Source organism: Zootoca vivipara, chromosome 2, assembly GCF_963506605.1.
Source record: "Zootoca vivipara chromosome 2, rZooViv1.1, whole genome shotgun sequence".
Lineage (NCBI taxonomy): Eukaryota > Metazoa > Chordata > Lepidosauria > Squamata > Lacertidae > Zootoca > Zootoca vivipara.
In genome coordinates this window covers 3,245,259-3,261,109 of record NC_083277.1, presented here as the reverse complement: position 1 = coordinate 3,261,109, position 15,851 = coordinate 3,245,259, and the positions used below count along the sequence as shown (strand labels likewise).

General features: G+C 44.4%; 1 protein-coding gene across 1 annotated transcript; it reads left to right on the top strand.

The window, feature by feature from the left end:
• The first annotated feature begins 1,719 nt into the window (after nucleotides 1-1,719).
• LOC132591788 (vomeronasal type-2 receptor 26-like) lies at nucleotides 1,720-7,986 on the top strand. The gene is made up of 5 exons (XM_060272220.1): nucleotides 1,720-1,959; nucleotides 2,209-2,394; nucleotides 5,240-5,467; nucleotides 6,394-6,520; nucleotides 7,070-7,986. The coding sequence occupies exons 1-5, from the start codon at nucleotides 1,720-1,722 to the stop codon at nucleotides 7,984-7,986; spliced, it is 1,698 nt and encodes a 565-aa protein (XP_060128203.1).
• The last annotated feature ends 7,865 nt before the right edge of the window (nucleotides 7,987-15,851 follow it).

The window sequence follows — 15,851 nt, the reverse complement described above, 5'->3', positions numbered from 1 at the left end:
ACCAATCTATCAATTCTGGTTTCTCTCAGTTTCTCGTTCTTCCTACGGTATCTCAAATTCCATTTTCAGCATGTCCACAGTACTTTACACCCACACACCATCAAGGATGATTTGGTTGTTGTGTTTTGGACCAGTGCTAGCATAAGTTAAATTCCAGAAATTAAATCCAGTTCATCTTGTCAAAAAAGCAATAAATTAATATTTTTTATATTCTTTGAATGCGGGACATCTTTCCATATATTTGCAGGAAATTAAAGACAAGATACTGGCAGATCCTCTCCTTCTCGTTTGCTATTCAGGATATCAACCAGAATCCAAAGCTTTTACAAAACATCACCCTTGGCTACAGCTTCTATGAGAACTTTTATAACAGCAGGGTGACGTATAATGCCATGTTAGACCTGCTTTCCACAGGGCAGGTGAACGTTCCCAACTACAACTGTGGAAGACAAAATGACATTCTGGCTATCCTTGAAGGGGCTGATTCTCAAAACTCCATCCAGATTTCAAGCTTGTTGGGCATCTATAAAATCCCACAGGTGGGGATGGAGAGGGGTGGGACTTTCTGCAGCCTGAGCCTAATTCCCCTTTGTGATCTTTCCAGAGAATTCAAAGTGGGGTGGATATAAAGTGGACCTGGAGACCGGCATTCATTTTTAAAAAGAGTATTGCACAGACTTGAGAGAGTTTTAACTGCTTCTGGTGGACAATCACCCTTTCTTTCCTCACACAGCCATTTCTACCGGTACTCAAATGTGTTTTTTCAGGGTTTCAAAGCAATGGGACTCAGATACATTAGTAAAGAAACGATTTGAATGTGTTATAAACATACAACAGCAGACGGCGTCAGAGAGCAGAACATTTTTCTACATGATTTTCCATAGAGTTCCCCCTTTTGTTATAATGATCTAATTTCTGACCTGTTTATAGCTTTTTTTTTCATGTGTGTAGATCCACCCAAGGACAAAGGATTCTTCCATGCAACAATTTATTGTGGACTGTGTAATGTGAACAAATATCCTCACCAACATGAGTAACACCAGGGCACAGAATAAAATCATGGGGCACAAACCATTCAGACAATGAATATATTTCAGAAGATACTGTTTATTATAGGAAACAAAAAATAGTGAGGAAATTATAGTTATAATAAAGGTAAAGGGACCCCTGACCATTAGGTCCAGTCGTGACCGACTCTGGGGTTGCGCGCTCATCTCGCATTATTGGCTGAGGGAGCCGGCGTACAGCTTCCAGGTCATGTGGCCAGCAGAGCCATGTGGCGAACCAGAGCAGCACATGGAAACGCCGTTTACCTTCCCGCCGGAGCAGTCCCTATTTATCTACTAGCACTTTGAGTCTTTCGAACTGCTAGGTTGGCAGGAGCTGGGACCGAGCAACGGGAGCTCACCCCGTCGCAGGGATTCAGACCGCCAACCTTCTGATCGGCAAGCCCTAGGCTCTGTGGTTTAACCCACAGCGCCACCTGCGTCCCATATAGTTATAATAGATACATTAAATATGAATGCAGATAATAGAAATTGGCATTTTTATTTTCAATCTCTTCAGCATGGAAATTGCTTTTTCCACGACAGCCATACATTTGTTGGCAACTAAAAACAAATCAAAGCCATCCACTGATCTCCCTTCTCTTCCCAGGTCAGTTATGCTTTTGTCTCTCATGTTCTGAATGATAAGAGACAGTTTCCTTTTTTCTACCGGATGGCACCCAAAGAAGAAGCCCTGTACCCAGGGATTGTCAAGCTGCTCCAGCACTTCAGGTGGACCTTGATTGGTCTCATTGCACCAGACACTGATGATGGAGAGAGGTTCATGAAGACCTTGACGCCGGTGCTCATCAAGAGTGGCATTTGTATTGCCATCTCACAAATCTTCCCACAACTTAATACATTGAAAGAGAAGATCCATCACCTTCCATTCCTTAAGTGGAGACAAGTTCATGTATTTGTTTACTATGTAGAAAAATCTTATGTCTTAGAGGGAATATTACTTATACAAGATTTATTTGACGAGGTGGTGAAACCCATTGTAGGGAACGTGTGGATCACAACAGCAATGTGGGACATTTATTTGAATTTAGTGTACCCTGTCTTATCTTTCCAACACATCCACGGCATTTTTTCTTTCTTTTTGGAAACAAATAAACAGACAAAATATGATGATTTTCTACCCTTTTCCTCTGCTATTCAGAAGTTTTGTGAGGAAGCTTTTAATTGCTCCTATTCAAAGCAGGCATTCTCAGTGAAAGGCTGGACGAGATGCAGAGAGAGAGAGAAACTGGAGATGTTTCCCCAAGACGATCTGGAAAGAATCCTCTCTCTAGACAGCTACAGGATCTACAACACTGTCCAAGCCGTGGCTCGTGCCCTAAATGCTGCATATTCATCTAGATAGCAAGGTCATGCTTAAAATTCTACAAGGCAGGCTTAGGCAGTATGTGGACCGAGAACTCCCAGAAGTGCAAGCTGGATTTCGAAAGGGCAGAGGAACCAGAGACCAAATAGCAAACATGCGCTGGATTATGGAGAAAGCTAGAGAGTTCCAGAAAAACGTCTACTTCTGCTTCATTGACTATGCAAAAGCCTTTGACTGTGTCGACCACAGCAAACTATGGCAAGTTCTTAAAGAAATGGGAGTGCCTGATCACCTCATCTGTCTCCTGAGAAATCTCTATGTGGGACAAGAAGCTACAGTTAGAACTGGATATGGAACAACTGATTGGTTCAAAATTGGGAAAGGAGTACGACAAGGTTGTATATTGTCTCCCTGCTTATTTAACTTATATGCAGAATTCATCATGCGAAAGGCTGGACTAGATGAATCCCAAGCAGGAATTAAGATTGCCGGAAGAAATATCAACAACCTCAGATATGCAGATGACACAACCTTGATGGCAGAAAGTGAGGAGGAATTAAAGAACCTTTTAATGAGGGTGAAAGAGGAGAGCGCAAAATATGGTCTGAAGCTCAACATCAAAAAAACCAAGATCATGGCCACTGGTCCCATCACCTCCTGGCAAATAGAAGGGGAAGAAATGGAGGCAGTGAGAGATTTTACTTTCTTGGGCTCCTTGATCACTGCAGATGGTGACAGCAGTCACGAAATTAAAAGACGCCTGCTTCTTGGGAGAAAAGCAATGACAAACCTAGACAGCATCTTAAAAAGCAGAGACATCACCTTGCCGACAAAGGTCCGTATAGTTAAAGCTATGGTTTTCCCAGTAGTGATGTATGGAAGTGAGAGCTGGACCATAAAGAAGGCTGATCGCCGAAGAATTGATGCTTTTGAATTATGGTGCTGGAGGAGACTCTTGAGAGTCCCATGGACTGCTAGAAGATCAAACCTATCAATTCTTAAGGAAATCAGCCCTGAGTGCTCCCTGGAAGGACAGATCGTGAAGCTGAGGCTCCAATACTTTGGCCACCTCATGAGAAGAGAAGAATCCTTGGAAAAGACCCTGATGTTGGGAAAGATTGAGGGCACTAGGAGAAGGGGACGACAGAGGACAAGATGGTTGGACAGTGTTCTCGAAGCTACGAACATGAGTTTGACCAAACTACGGGAGGCAGTGCAAGACAGGAGTGCCTGGCGTGCTATGGTCCATGGGGTCACGAAGAGTCGGACACGACTAAACGACTAAACAACAACAACATCTAGATATAAACAGATGGTGATGGTCCGTTTGGAAATTCAAAGACTGCAGCCATGGCAGGTATTCATTAGAATAATGGTCCTTATTCATGCCTCCTTAGAGTAGTAGAGTCCTTTAAGTCCCTGGGCTCTATTATTTCTCAAAAGTTAAATTGGTCAAGCAACATCAATAGTCTTATTTAAAAGGTCCACCAGAGGTTGTGTTTCCTGCATCAACTAAGGAAATTTAAATTGCCCCAGGAAGTGTTGATCCAATTTTACAGAAGCATCATCGAAACTGTTCACTGTAATTCTATTACTTGGTATGGTACAGCCTCCAAGACAGACAAGAAAAGGCTCCAACGAGCTGTAAGAATTGCAGAAAGGGTAATTGGTGCTAGCTTGCCTACAATAGAGACAATCTAGGCTACCAGAGTTAAGAAGAGAGCAGAGAGAATTGCAGCCAATCCTTTACATCCCTGCCATCATCTGCTAGATTTACTCCCATCTGGACGTCGCTACAGGTCTTCATATACAAAATCGGCCAGGCACAGGAACAGTGTTTTCCCTTGTGCCATTAAATTGTTAAATTTGTAGATGTGTAGCTGAAGAGGAGGTCAATTATGGGTGGGTTTCTTTGCTTATTTGTATTGTAAGTGGAACAGTGTGTGCATGTTTACATTGCAATGTAGCTGAAACAAATTTCAAGTATGTTGGAAAATGCACTTGGCCAATAATAAATTATTCTATTCTATTCTATTCTATTCTATTCTATTCTATTCTATTCTTATAATATCTAACTCCTCCTTGGCTGCCGCGGCCCATTTGAAGTAAGTCCTCCTACCTCCTGCTGCTCCATTGGCACTGGCTTGGGCAAACTAAGCCCCAGCCTTTCTCCAAGGGAGTGTGTGTGTGTGTGTGTGTGTGTGTGTGTGTGTGTGTGTAAGGTACTAAGTGTGTAGGCTACACACAAGCTCATTAGTGTAGAGTTATGTATACATGTGTAACATTTATTGTGCCTTAATATTCTTGCCCCATTAATTGGAATGATCATTTATATTTAGGAGAGTTTCTCGAATTTATTTTTTATGTTGAGCAGGGGATAGTCCACACCTGCATGTATTTGAATTTGTCTATGGCAGGCATGGCCAAACTCGGCCCTCCAGATGTTTGGGGGCTACAATTCCCATCATCCCTGACCACTGGTCCTGTTAGCTAGGGATGATGGGAGTTGTAGTCCCCAAACATCTGGAGGGCTAAGTTGAGCCATGCCTGGTCTATGGAGAACAATGTTGGTCTTTCCCTTTCATGCAGTAGACATTCCCCTTTGGGTTGCGGTCTAAATACCTCTGTTCAAAAGAACACTGGAAATAGTTAAAAGCATGGTGGGAAAAGAAATGTAGAAATCTGAATGTGGTTTGCTTGTGTTGTTTGTGGGTGCAACTATGCAGATTAAGTTTGAATGCAAACAGCATGGGAATGCACGGTAGACTCCACTATGGACAAGCCCTCAATGTTTAGAAAGACTCCAACTCTGAGTCGGAGGAGCTCTAAGCATGAAATGGGCTGAATGTTGCTGTTTTAATTTTAGCTCCACCCTTTCCTGAGATACTCACAGATTTACAATTCTTCCATGGACGGAGTATACTTGGATGAGAATGGGGAACTGGCAGCTGACTTGGACATTGTGAACTGGGTGAAGTTTCCCAATCAGTCCATCCTAAGGGTGAAGTTTGGGAGTCTCGACAGACAGGGCTCCCCAAACCTGCAGCTCACCATCAACCAGGATGCCATTGTGTGGCCCAAATGGCTCAATCAGGTGGGGGAAGATCATCTCTTTCATTTAATTGTGTTCCCTATCCCATAAGTTCCAATAAAGGTGCCAGGCTCTGTGTGGAGCTGCCTTCAAATGCATGCCATGTCCAAGGTCCAACATTTCTTCAAGATCTTATGGTGGTCCCCTAAGAAACTGTGTAAATGGAGGGTCCATCTATTGGGAAAGAAGGCAGATTTCAAGGGCATAGATGATTTTAGTTACTAAATAAGGTGGCCAAGGGTTCCCCCACACCCTGCCAGATTTAGAGTGTAAGAACACCCTCATATCTCTAGTATAGTGAGGTTTCCAGCAACGTCCTGACTAGTAGGCCAAACCCTACGCCAAAGGATAAATGGACATAAATCTGACATCAGGAATCACAAGACAGAGAAACCAGTAGGAGAACACTTCAGTCTCCCAGGACATTCTATACAAGATCTCAAAGTAGCTGTCTTATTACAAAAGAATTTCAGAAATAGACTGGAAAGAGAAGTTTCTGAATTGCAACTCATTAGCAAGCTTAAAACCATGGAGAGACCTGGTCTGAATAAGGGCACTGGATTCTTATCTCATTATACATAATAAAGCTTTCTTTAGCACCTTACCCCTTGCTTTTTCCTGCAAGACCAATTGCAGTTGTTAACAGTTGTTAACAGTTATCAAGAGGTTTACCACTCCTATCAGCCAATCACCTATTCCCACCACCCTTCTGAGTAATACCCCTCCCCACCCTCTGACTATACATAAAGGTCTGGTAACTTCTGTTTCAGTGTATCTGAAGAAGTGTGCATGCACACGAAAGCTCATACCTATGACAAACGTAGTTGGTCTCTAAGGAGCTACTGGAAGGAATTTTTTTATTTTGTTTCAACCAAGAAACCAGTTAGGCCTCATGAAATTTCCTTAATGCTCTTTCTCTTTATGCTTAGACCTTGCCTCCTTCCAGGTGTGTGGAAAGCTGCCATCCCGGATTCATCAAGGTGGTTCAGGAAGGAAAGCCACTCTGCTGCTACGACTGTGTTCCCTGTTCAGAAGGGACCATCTCCACGCAGGAAGGTGGGTGACCATATTGGAAAGGGACGCCCTTGGGGAAGTTGACAAAGATATCAAAGACATTTTTAAAGTGAAATTTATAACTGCCCAATGGTATGTGATTCATGTACAAATTTTACCTTGTTGGAGCAAGTTCTCCGCATTTCCTTATGTGTGCATAGATACTTTCTTTCTTAGAGTCAAATTCCATGACATTTGGAAGCCTACACAGTGTGGGGGGGGGGAATCCTCAGAACTCACATTAGAAATTTCGGTGACTGCTCGACTGCCCTCTGGTTTTGGGCAACCAATCCCTTCTGACATGTCACTCAAGTGTCAAATTTTGACTCAGGAGACCAAAGTTTTGGCCAAAGTTTCATGTATTTCGTTATTGTTGCATATTTTAACTAGAATGGGGTGTTGCTTATTATAAAAAAAACCTGCATGAAACAAGAGTACATAAATGCATAAATCAATAAAATCCTGCCAAGTCAGAAGCAGGGGTGACTGACTGATGACAGACCACTCCATTTTTTGCACATTGCAACACAATAATAATTCTGATCTTTGCAGATGCAAACCGTTGCACCAAATGTCCAGAAGATCAACATCCAAACAAGGACCGAGATCAATGTGTCCCCAAGATTATCACCTTCCTTGCCTATGAAGAACCTCTGGGGATCCTCCTGGCTTCTTTTGCCCTCTTCATGTCCTTAACCACAGGCCTTGTGTTAGGAATCCTAATGAAATACACAGAAACTCCCATCGTCAAAGCCAACAACCGGGACCTCTCCTACATCCTCCTCAGCTCTCTCCTGCTCTCCTTTTTGTCCTCCTTCCTCTTCATTGGCCAGCCAAGGGGAGGGATCTGCCTCTTCCGACAAACAGCCTTTAGCATAATCTTCTCGGTTGCCGTCTCTTCTGTGTTGGCAAAAACCATCACTGTGGTTCTGGCCTTCCAAGCCACAAGGCCAGGGAACAAGGTGAGGAGATGGCTGGGAAAGAGTTTGGCCAATTACATTGTCATTTCATGTTCCAGTTTCCAAGTTCTCATCTGCACCATCTGGCTGGGGACCTCTCCCCCATTTCCAGACTCTGACATGCACTCTAAGCCTGGGGAGATCATCCTGCAATGCAATGAAGGGTCTGTTGCCATGTTCTATGCTGCCCTTGGCTACATGGGCTTCCTGGCTGCCATCTGCTTCACGGTGGCTTTCCTGGCCAAGAAGCTGCCTGGGGCCTTCAATGAAGCCAAGCTGATCACCTTCAGCATGCTGGTCTTCTGCAGTGTTTGGGTGTCCTTTGTGCCTACCTACCTGAGCACCAAGGGGAAATACATGGTAGCTGTGCAGGTCTTCTCCATCTTGGCCTCCAGTGCTGGGCTCCTGGGCTGCATCTTTATTCCTAAATGCTACATTATCGTGCTGAGACCTGATCTGAACACAAAGAAGCATCTACAGCTAACAACCAAATCAAAAGATGGTATGTGAAAGTTCCTGTATGAAAATGGCACCACAACACTGCAATGGCCACAGACCTTTTGTCTTGATGATGTACATGTTAGTTGTATTCAAGACTGTGCTATGCTGAACATTCCACCCTCCACAACCATATCCCTCTCTCTTCACCCTGTTCAAATACCCAAGCCTACAATATGAGAAGTGCTCTCTCTGTAGTGTCAAAGCCACTGTGAGCTGCCTTCAAAAATGTTGTCTGTTTTTCTCTCTCTTTGCCAAATTAGTTTTCCAAATTTTAACCAATCAATACCAAATTATATCAAATTTAATACATTTGACGGTTCCCTCACTGCGAGAAGCAAAGCTACAGGGAACCAGGCAGAGGGCCTTCTCAGTAGTGGCACCTGCCCTGTGGAACGCCCTTCCATCGGAGGTCAAGGAGATAAACAACTACCTGACATTTAGAAAACACCTAAAGGCAGCCCTGTTTAGGGAAGTTTTTAAAACTGTGATATTTTAATGTATTTTAATGTGTCCTGGAAGCCGCCCAGAGTGGCAGGGGAAACCCAGCCAGATGGGCGGGGTATAAATAAATAAAATAATAATAATAATAATCATCATCATCATCATCATCATCAGACTTCCCACTTTTCTTTCTAGATGTGTCATACTTTCCCCATTTACTGCTTTATATTACTAATTTATATTCCAATTCACATTTCAACCCTTATATCAATCTTAAATTTCACATTTCCCAATTTAATTTCTTCTTCTTCTCTCTTTCCCCTTCTCCCTCAGCTGTCTAGTTTTCCATTCCTGCTCGTATACGTAACAATATCTTATTCCCTCATAGAAAGGTAAAGGGCCCCCTGATCATCAGGTCCAGTCGTGTCCGACTCTGGGATTGCGGCGCTCATCTCGCTCTATAGGCTTAGGGAGCCGGCGATAGTCCACAGACAGCTTCCAGGTCATGTGGCCAGCATGACAAAGCTGCTTCTGGCGAACCAGAGCAGTGCACGGAAACGCCGTTTACCGTCCCGCTGTAGCGGCAGGCCCGTCCTAGCCATAGAGGCTAGTGGCGCGGAGAACCACGGCACCGGGCGCTGGGAGGGCGCTGGAAGGGCGCCAAGTGAGCGCAGGGTTCCTTCTCATTTCCCCAGCACTGGGTTCCGCTCAGTCGAGCTTCGCCACCAGCGTGCGTACAGCGCCCAAGCAGCTCTTGCTGGTCCCGCGGTGTGCGCGCTGGTGGTGAAGCTTGACTGAGCTGAACCCAGCGCTGGGGAAACGAGGAGGCGCAGCGCGGAGTCCTCGGAGGTGGCCTCCTGCTGCTGCCGCGGTCCGCTTGGCACACCCGGGCCCTTGGAGAGGCTCTGGAGGGGGGCGCTGGAGGGACCTAGCACCAGGGCGCTGGATGGGCTTAAGACGGCCCTGTGTAGCGGTCCCTATTTATCTACTTGCATTTTGACGTGCTTTTGAACTGCTAGGTGGGCAGGAGCTGGTACCGAGCAACGGGAGCTCACCCCGTTGCAGGGATTCGAACTGCCGATCTTCTGATCAGCAAACCCTAGGCTCTGTGGTTTAAACCACAGCGCCACCTGGGTCCCTTATACTGTACAGCAAAAACAGAAACAAATGAGGTCTCCCAGCCCCTTGCCTCTCCGCCTTAAATCCTTACTTCTTCTTTCTATACTAATTCTCTGTTTTCATCTTGTGTGTGTATAGATCTGGGTCCATCCTTTCCACTATTGTTCCTCTTTCTTTCTGTCTCCAGCCTGAGCGCCTTTTTGGCTCCGGCTGGAGTTGCCGCTGCTGTTTCCCTACCATGAGGAGTGGAGGGATTTTCTCACCCTTTGTCTGGGCTGACCCTAGCTCTCTCCTGGAGGGCCAATACTTTTATTTAAGACACACATAATTGATATGAAAATAGTTGCATAGTATTTAGGATTCAAATACACAGCACATTGTATAGAGGGGCTTGAAGTGAGACAAAGGCAGGGGCCCATGGGCGCGTAGCTTGCAAGCTGTTATCAAATGCCTGCCCTATATCCTACACGCCCAGTAAAGAAGGAGGGGAGTACAAGCTGGGTTCACAGGACCAGATAAGGGAGAAGGGCATATGGCAGTTTGGCATTTTGGAATACATGTGCTTTTGTAGTTAAGGAAATAAGGTGTTGCCTGTTGTGACTGTATAAAAGTATTGTAAATCCACCATTCGGTGTGCAGGTTGCGAGCTGATTGCACTGCACCATTTGGTTAAGCATATGCTGAACAAATAAATCTTGTTGTATCCTGCCTGGCATGTTGCCTCTTTGTGTTGGTTCCATTCTCCTAATACCCGGGTGGGACTTAGGTCCTACACTCCTGACTTCTTTTTTTAACATGGCAGAATAGTTCTGGGCCTAACAGTGGGGTAAGGCAGGGAACAACTTTTAAATAAATACATGGATAGATATTTAATCTGCAAATAGCAGCTGGGGAAGAAGGCTACATGGCGGAGGGTGGGGCCAAGGATACACTGTCTAGCTCACAACTCCTGCAAGTGGGCCAAGAGAGATACTCATTTGACCCCTGGGCAAAGAGGAGAGGGAGATGGAGAGGACCCTGCGAGGGGATCTGGAAAACGGAATATTCTGAGGATGGTAACTGAGGAATTCTTTATTGATTTCACAATTCTGTGATTCAGAAATAAGGCCAATATTGATATGAATGCAAGAGTACGGCCTGATGCCAAAATTGGTAGGAACCACTTTAGAAGGAACCCAAGTGTATATTATAATAAAAACAACTAGCCATCGGGGTAAAAGGCAAGCTTCTGCACATACAGTAAAAAATCTCAGGTTGAGTAACTGTTTTCAAGTACTATGGCTGGGTGAAAAGATGGTGAGGTGCTGAGATAATAGAAGGTGGCGGAAGATGGCACATATATCCTATATAGGGGGTGTGTTAACAGATATGCAGGCGCAGACTATTTTGTACTATAATATGGTCTGAAGCTCAACATCAAAAAAACCAAGATCATGGCCACCGGTCCCATCACCTCCTGGCAAATAGAAGGGGAAGAAATGGAGGCAGTGAGAGATTTTACTTTCTTGGGCTCCTTGATCACTGCAGATGGTGACAGCAGTCACGAAATTAAAAGACGCCTGCTTCTTGGGAGAAAAGCAATGACAAACCTAGACAGCATCTTAAAAAGCAGAGACATCACCTTGCCGACAAAGGTCCGTATAGTTAAAGCTATGGTTTTCCCAGTAGTGATGTATGGAAGTGAGAGCTGGACCATAAAGAAGGCTGATCGCCGAAGAATTGATGCTTTTGAATTATGGTGCTGGAGGAGACTCTTGAGAGTCCCATGGACTGCTAGAAGATCAAACCTATCCATTCTTAAGGAAATCAGCCCTGAGTGCTCCCTGGAAGGACAGATTGTGAAGCTGAGGCTCCAATACTTTGGCCACCTCATGAGAAGAGAAGAATCCTTGGAAAAGACCCTGATGTTGGGAAAGACTGAGGGCACTAGGAGAAGGGGACGACAGAGGACAAGATGGTTGGACAGTGTTCTCGAAGCTACGAACATGAGTTTGACCAAACTGCGGGAGGCAGTGCAAGACAGGAGTGCCTGGCGTGCTATGGTCCATGGGGTCACGAAGAGTCGGACACGACTAAACGACTAAACAACAACATGTCATGCAATGCATTACTGAATAAAGTCTGACCACTTGGGAATTTGGTATGAACCTTAGTAATGAACCCCCAATGGAATTGTCTCCCACATATCCCTTGATGGGGAACCAATTTTCCTGCAGAGAGCTCCATTCCCTTTGGGGATGTTCCACCTGTCAGCTCTAAGCCACGCTGAAGTCAATCGTGGCCAGTGGCAGAGGCAGAAGTGAACGGGCCTCCCTTTCCTGCTCTTGTTGCAAACCACAGAGCCAGAGGAGAGCTTGTGTGAGTCATGAGATGCAGGAATTCCAAAGAATTATGTCAAAAACTCCAGAGCGATCGGTTCTAGTGCCTTTATTAAGAAAAGTACAGTCAAACCTCGATTTACGACTACCTCGGCGAGCGACCACTTCGGCGAGCGACCGCCGTGGACCCGGAAGTGTTTACATCCGGGTTCCGCAGCATCGGATGCACATAACGCGATCTGCGCAGCATGGTTTAAATTAAATTTAAATTTAATTTAAAGCTCCATGTCCATGCTCTGGATCTTTCCCCATGAAAACCCACTCTTTGAGGATCAACCGGGGCAAATGTCCATCTGTAGAAAACCCAAATGGACATTTGCTCCAATTCAGCTTTAAAGAGTGAGGTTTGTTTTTATTTTGGTGGGGAAAGCTTGGGGCAACCCCCCCCCCCAAATGCTTGCACATAGAGCATTAAGTGCAGACTTCTGGCTGGAACGAGAGGAGTGAAAGGTAAGTGTTGATAATTGTCCTCGATCCAATTAACAACATTTCCACCCATTTACTGCCTGGATTTAGGCAATTAATCTACCCATATCACTTGCATAAAATTGCATAGTACATTTCTAATGATATACTTTTTTAAAAAGGCATATTATTCTTTCATTAGATGCCACATGGCAAGATACCGTGACTGATGCAGCCGCAAGCGAGGTTTCCTAAACTCCATCAAGTCACATTTTGTGGAATCAGATTCAGTATTTGCAGCAGCCTGGAGACTTTGATAGGCGGGGTATAAATAAAATTATTATTATTATTATTATTATTATTATTATTATTATTATTATTATTATTATCAGTGACCAGCCAAAATCATCTCTCTTACACACAATCACATTCCACTCCCTCCCACTTGCTATCTACAACAAAAGCAACCCGAAACAAATAAAGGCTGTCTGTTGTTGCTCAACAGGAAAGGAGAAGAAATGTAAGCAGCACCCTTAAGATCTCTGCCTTTGATACCAGAGGTAGTGGACACAGCCGTCATGATTATCAGCCATGGATGACCTTGAATGTGAATTTGTTCAATTCCCTTTAAAGCTGTCCAATCAGTACAACATGCATTTGAGAATGCCAATGCCTCAGGTCGGTCCGTTCTCCCTCTCCCTGTAAGCTTCAGCTTTTGAGGGCAAAGGATGTACACCAGCTGTAGACCACACAGACAGAACAGCAGAGTTTGTCAGCCTTTCCACTGCCTGACTTCTGTGTAAGAGTGCGCTTGAGCTGCACTGGGGAGGAGTCGGAGGAGAGAGTTGTAAACCAGTTGGAGCTGGTGTGTAGTGATGTATGGAAGTGAGAGCTGGACCATAAAGAAGGCGGATCGCCGAAGAATTGATGCTTTTGAATTATGGTGCTGGAGGAGACTCTTGAGAGTCCCATGGACTGCAAGATCAAACCTATCCATTCTGAAGGAAATCAGCCCTGAGCGCTCACTGGAAGGACAGATCCTGAAGCTGAGGCTCCAATACTTTGGCCACCACATGAGAAGAGAAGACTCCCTGGAAAAGACCCTGATGTTGGGAAAGATGGAGGGCACAAGGAGAAGGGGATGACAGATGACGAGATGGTTGGACAGTGTTCTCGAAGCTACGAACATGAGTTTGAGCAAACTGCGGGAGGCAGTGCAAGACAGGAGTGCCTGGCGTGCTCTGGTCCATGGGGTCACGAAGAGTCAGACATGACTAAATGACTAAACAACAACAAATTCTCATTTTGTATTTTTCTGTAGAAAACCCCTGTGATCTTTTGATAAAGGACATTGTACAAATTTAGACACGACTAAACGACTAAACAACAACAACTTCCAAGTCTAGCTGTGTTCCTTTTAAATTCCTTTATTGCTTTATTACAGCAAGGTTCATTTTGTTCAAGTGGATTTCCCCTTAAGGTTTTCGAAGCAGACTGCTTTAATTATCTGCCCTGCTCCAGATTCAGTTTAATGTTTGTCAATTTATTTTACGGTACTTCTAAATGCCCTTGGCGACCTTGAGCACGACTTTGATCAGTGGAAAGGAGAAGATAGAAGATAAACCCAAGGGTCGTCTAGTCCAACAGCCTGAAATGCAAGAATCTCAGCTAAAGCATCCGGGACAGATGGCCCTCCAACCTCTGCTTAAAAATCTCCAAAGGAGGAGAGTTCACCAATGTTCCAATGTCAAACAGCTCTTACTGCCAGAAAGTTTTTCCATATGTTTACATAGAGCAGATAATAATAATAATAATAATAATAATAATAATAATAATAATAATAACAATAATTTCTATTTTCTGTTGGCGAGCCTAGCAGCCTTCCCATCATGATTCATGGGGGTGCTTTGGGGTTTCTTTCACCGCCATAAACAGAAGAACCTGCTCGTATGGACAATTATTTGGAGATGCCACCGTTCGTTTTTCATTCTGGGAAATAAGCAACATCACTAGAGCAGATCCCTGGAACAAGCCCTCTAGTCTACAATGATATTAGAGCAGGCATCCCCAAACTAAGGCCCGGGGGCCGGATGCGGCCCAATCGCCTTCTAAATCTGGCCCGCGGACAGTCCAGGAATCAGCATGTTTTTACATGAGTAGAATGTGTCCTTTTATTTAAAATGCATCTCTGGGTTATTTGTGGGGCCTGCCTGGTGTTTTTACATGAGTAGAATGTGTCCTTTTATTTAAAATGCATCTCTGGGTTATTTGTGAGGCATAGGAATTCGTTCATTATTTTTTTTCAAAATATAGTCCGGCCCCCCACGAGGTCTGAGGGACAGTGGACTGGACCCCTGCTGAAAAAGTTTGCTGACCCCTGTATTAGAGCAACCCAAATCCCTCCCCAGAGTTTCTATGTATGTACTTAGAAATGTATAAGTCCCGTTTTCGGGGCGACAAATTGAACATCTGATTTGTGTGTATGGCACTGCTGAAGCGTAAATGTCCCCCCCACAATGAGATCTCCTGGCCTGTAATAGTCTTCCTGGAGTTCAAAAGGCCTGGTCAAAAGGCACTCAGTCCTCAGGGACATCTTGGTGGCTGCCTGACGCAGCATAAAAACCAAAACCCAAATCATGGACAGCAGAAAGAGACCCTTGCCCCACTTCAACTTTGTACAGAATTAAGGGGCCACCAAACCCATAGGTCTCAGCCACAGGTTCAGAACATTGGGGGAAATGACCAGACGTTTGGGTGTCTGTCCGGTATCTCACTCCCCCCGCCTTGCAAGAGTTCAGGGCGTATTTATCACAATAATGTTTTGTCCTGGATTTCTTTGTTGCTGAGTTTGTGGGTGGAAATCCACTGGGATTCAGCAAGAATGACTGTTATTTTGTTAATTCCAGGATAGAAAAAGAATCCCAATTTCCGGAGAATCTCTTTGGAGCTTGATGGGAGGAAAGACTTTTTTTTGTATTGCTCACTGGGATGGTTGGGCTCAGGTATTTGGCCGTAATACATACATACATACATACATACATACATACATACATACATATGTATATTTATGTAGATATGTATATGTATGTCCATATTTTCTTTTTGTGGTTTTGGGGTGTTTTTCAATAATAATAATAATCATAATCATAATAATTCCTCAGGAATACTGGACTATATCTTTATTTGCTGCTTGATATATATATATATAAATACTAGTATCATGAAGCCCGTTAAATTAACGGGTGCTAGAACAGTGAGTTTGATAAGGGTGCTGGGCCCCCGAGGCCAGAAGGTGCGCCCAGGAGCAGCAGCAGCAGCAGCAGTGAAAAGAGCAGCAACCCCGCCCGGAGATATTATAGAAGGAATATGGAATCTGCTTTGGTTATTATGGAATGCTTTTCCAAACCATCTACCGACTTCCATGGGGTGGAACCATTTAGAATGTTTCTCTCTGAGTTGAGAGTTTCCTTCACATCAGTAACAGGAAAATCTTTCTTTCTTTCTTTCTTTCTTTCTTTCTTTCTTTTGTAC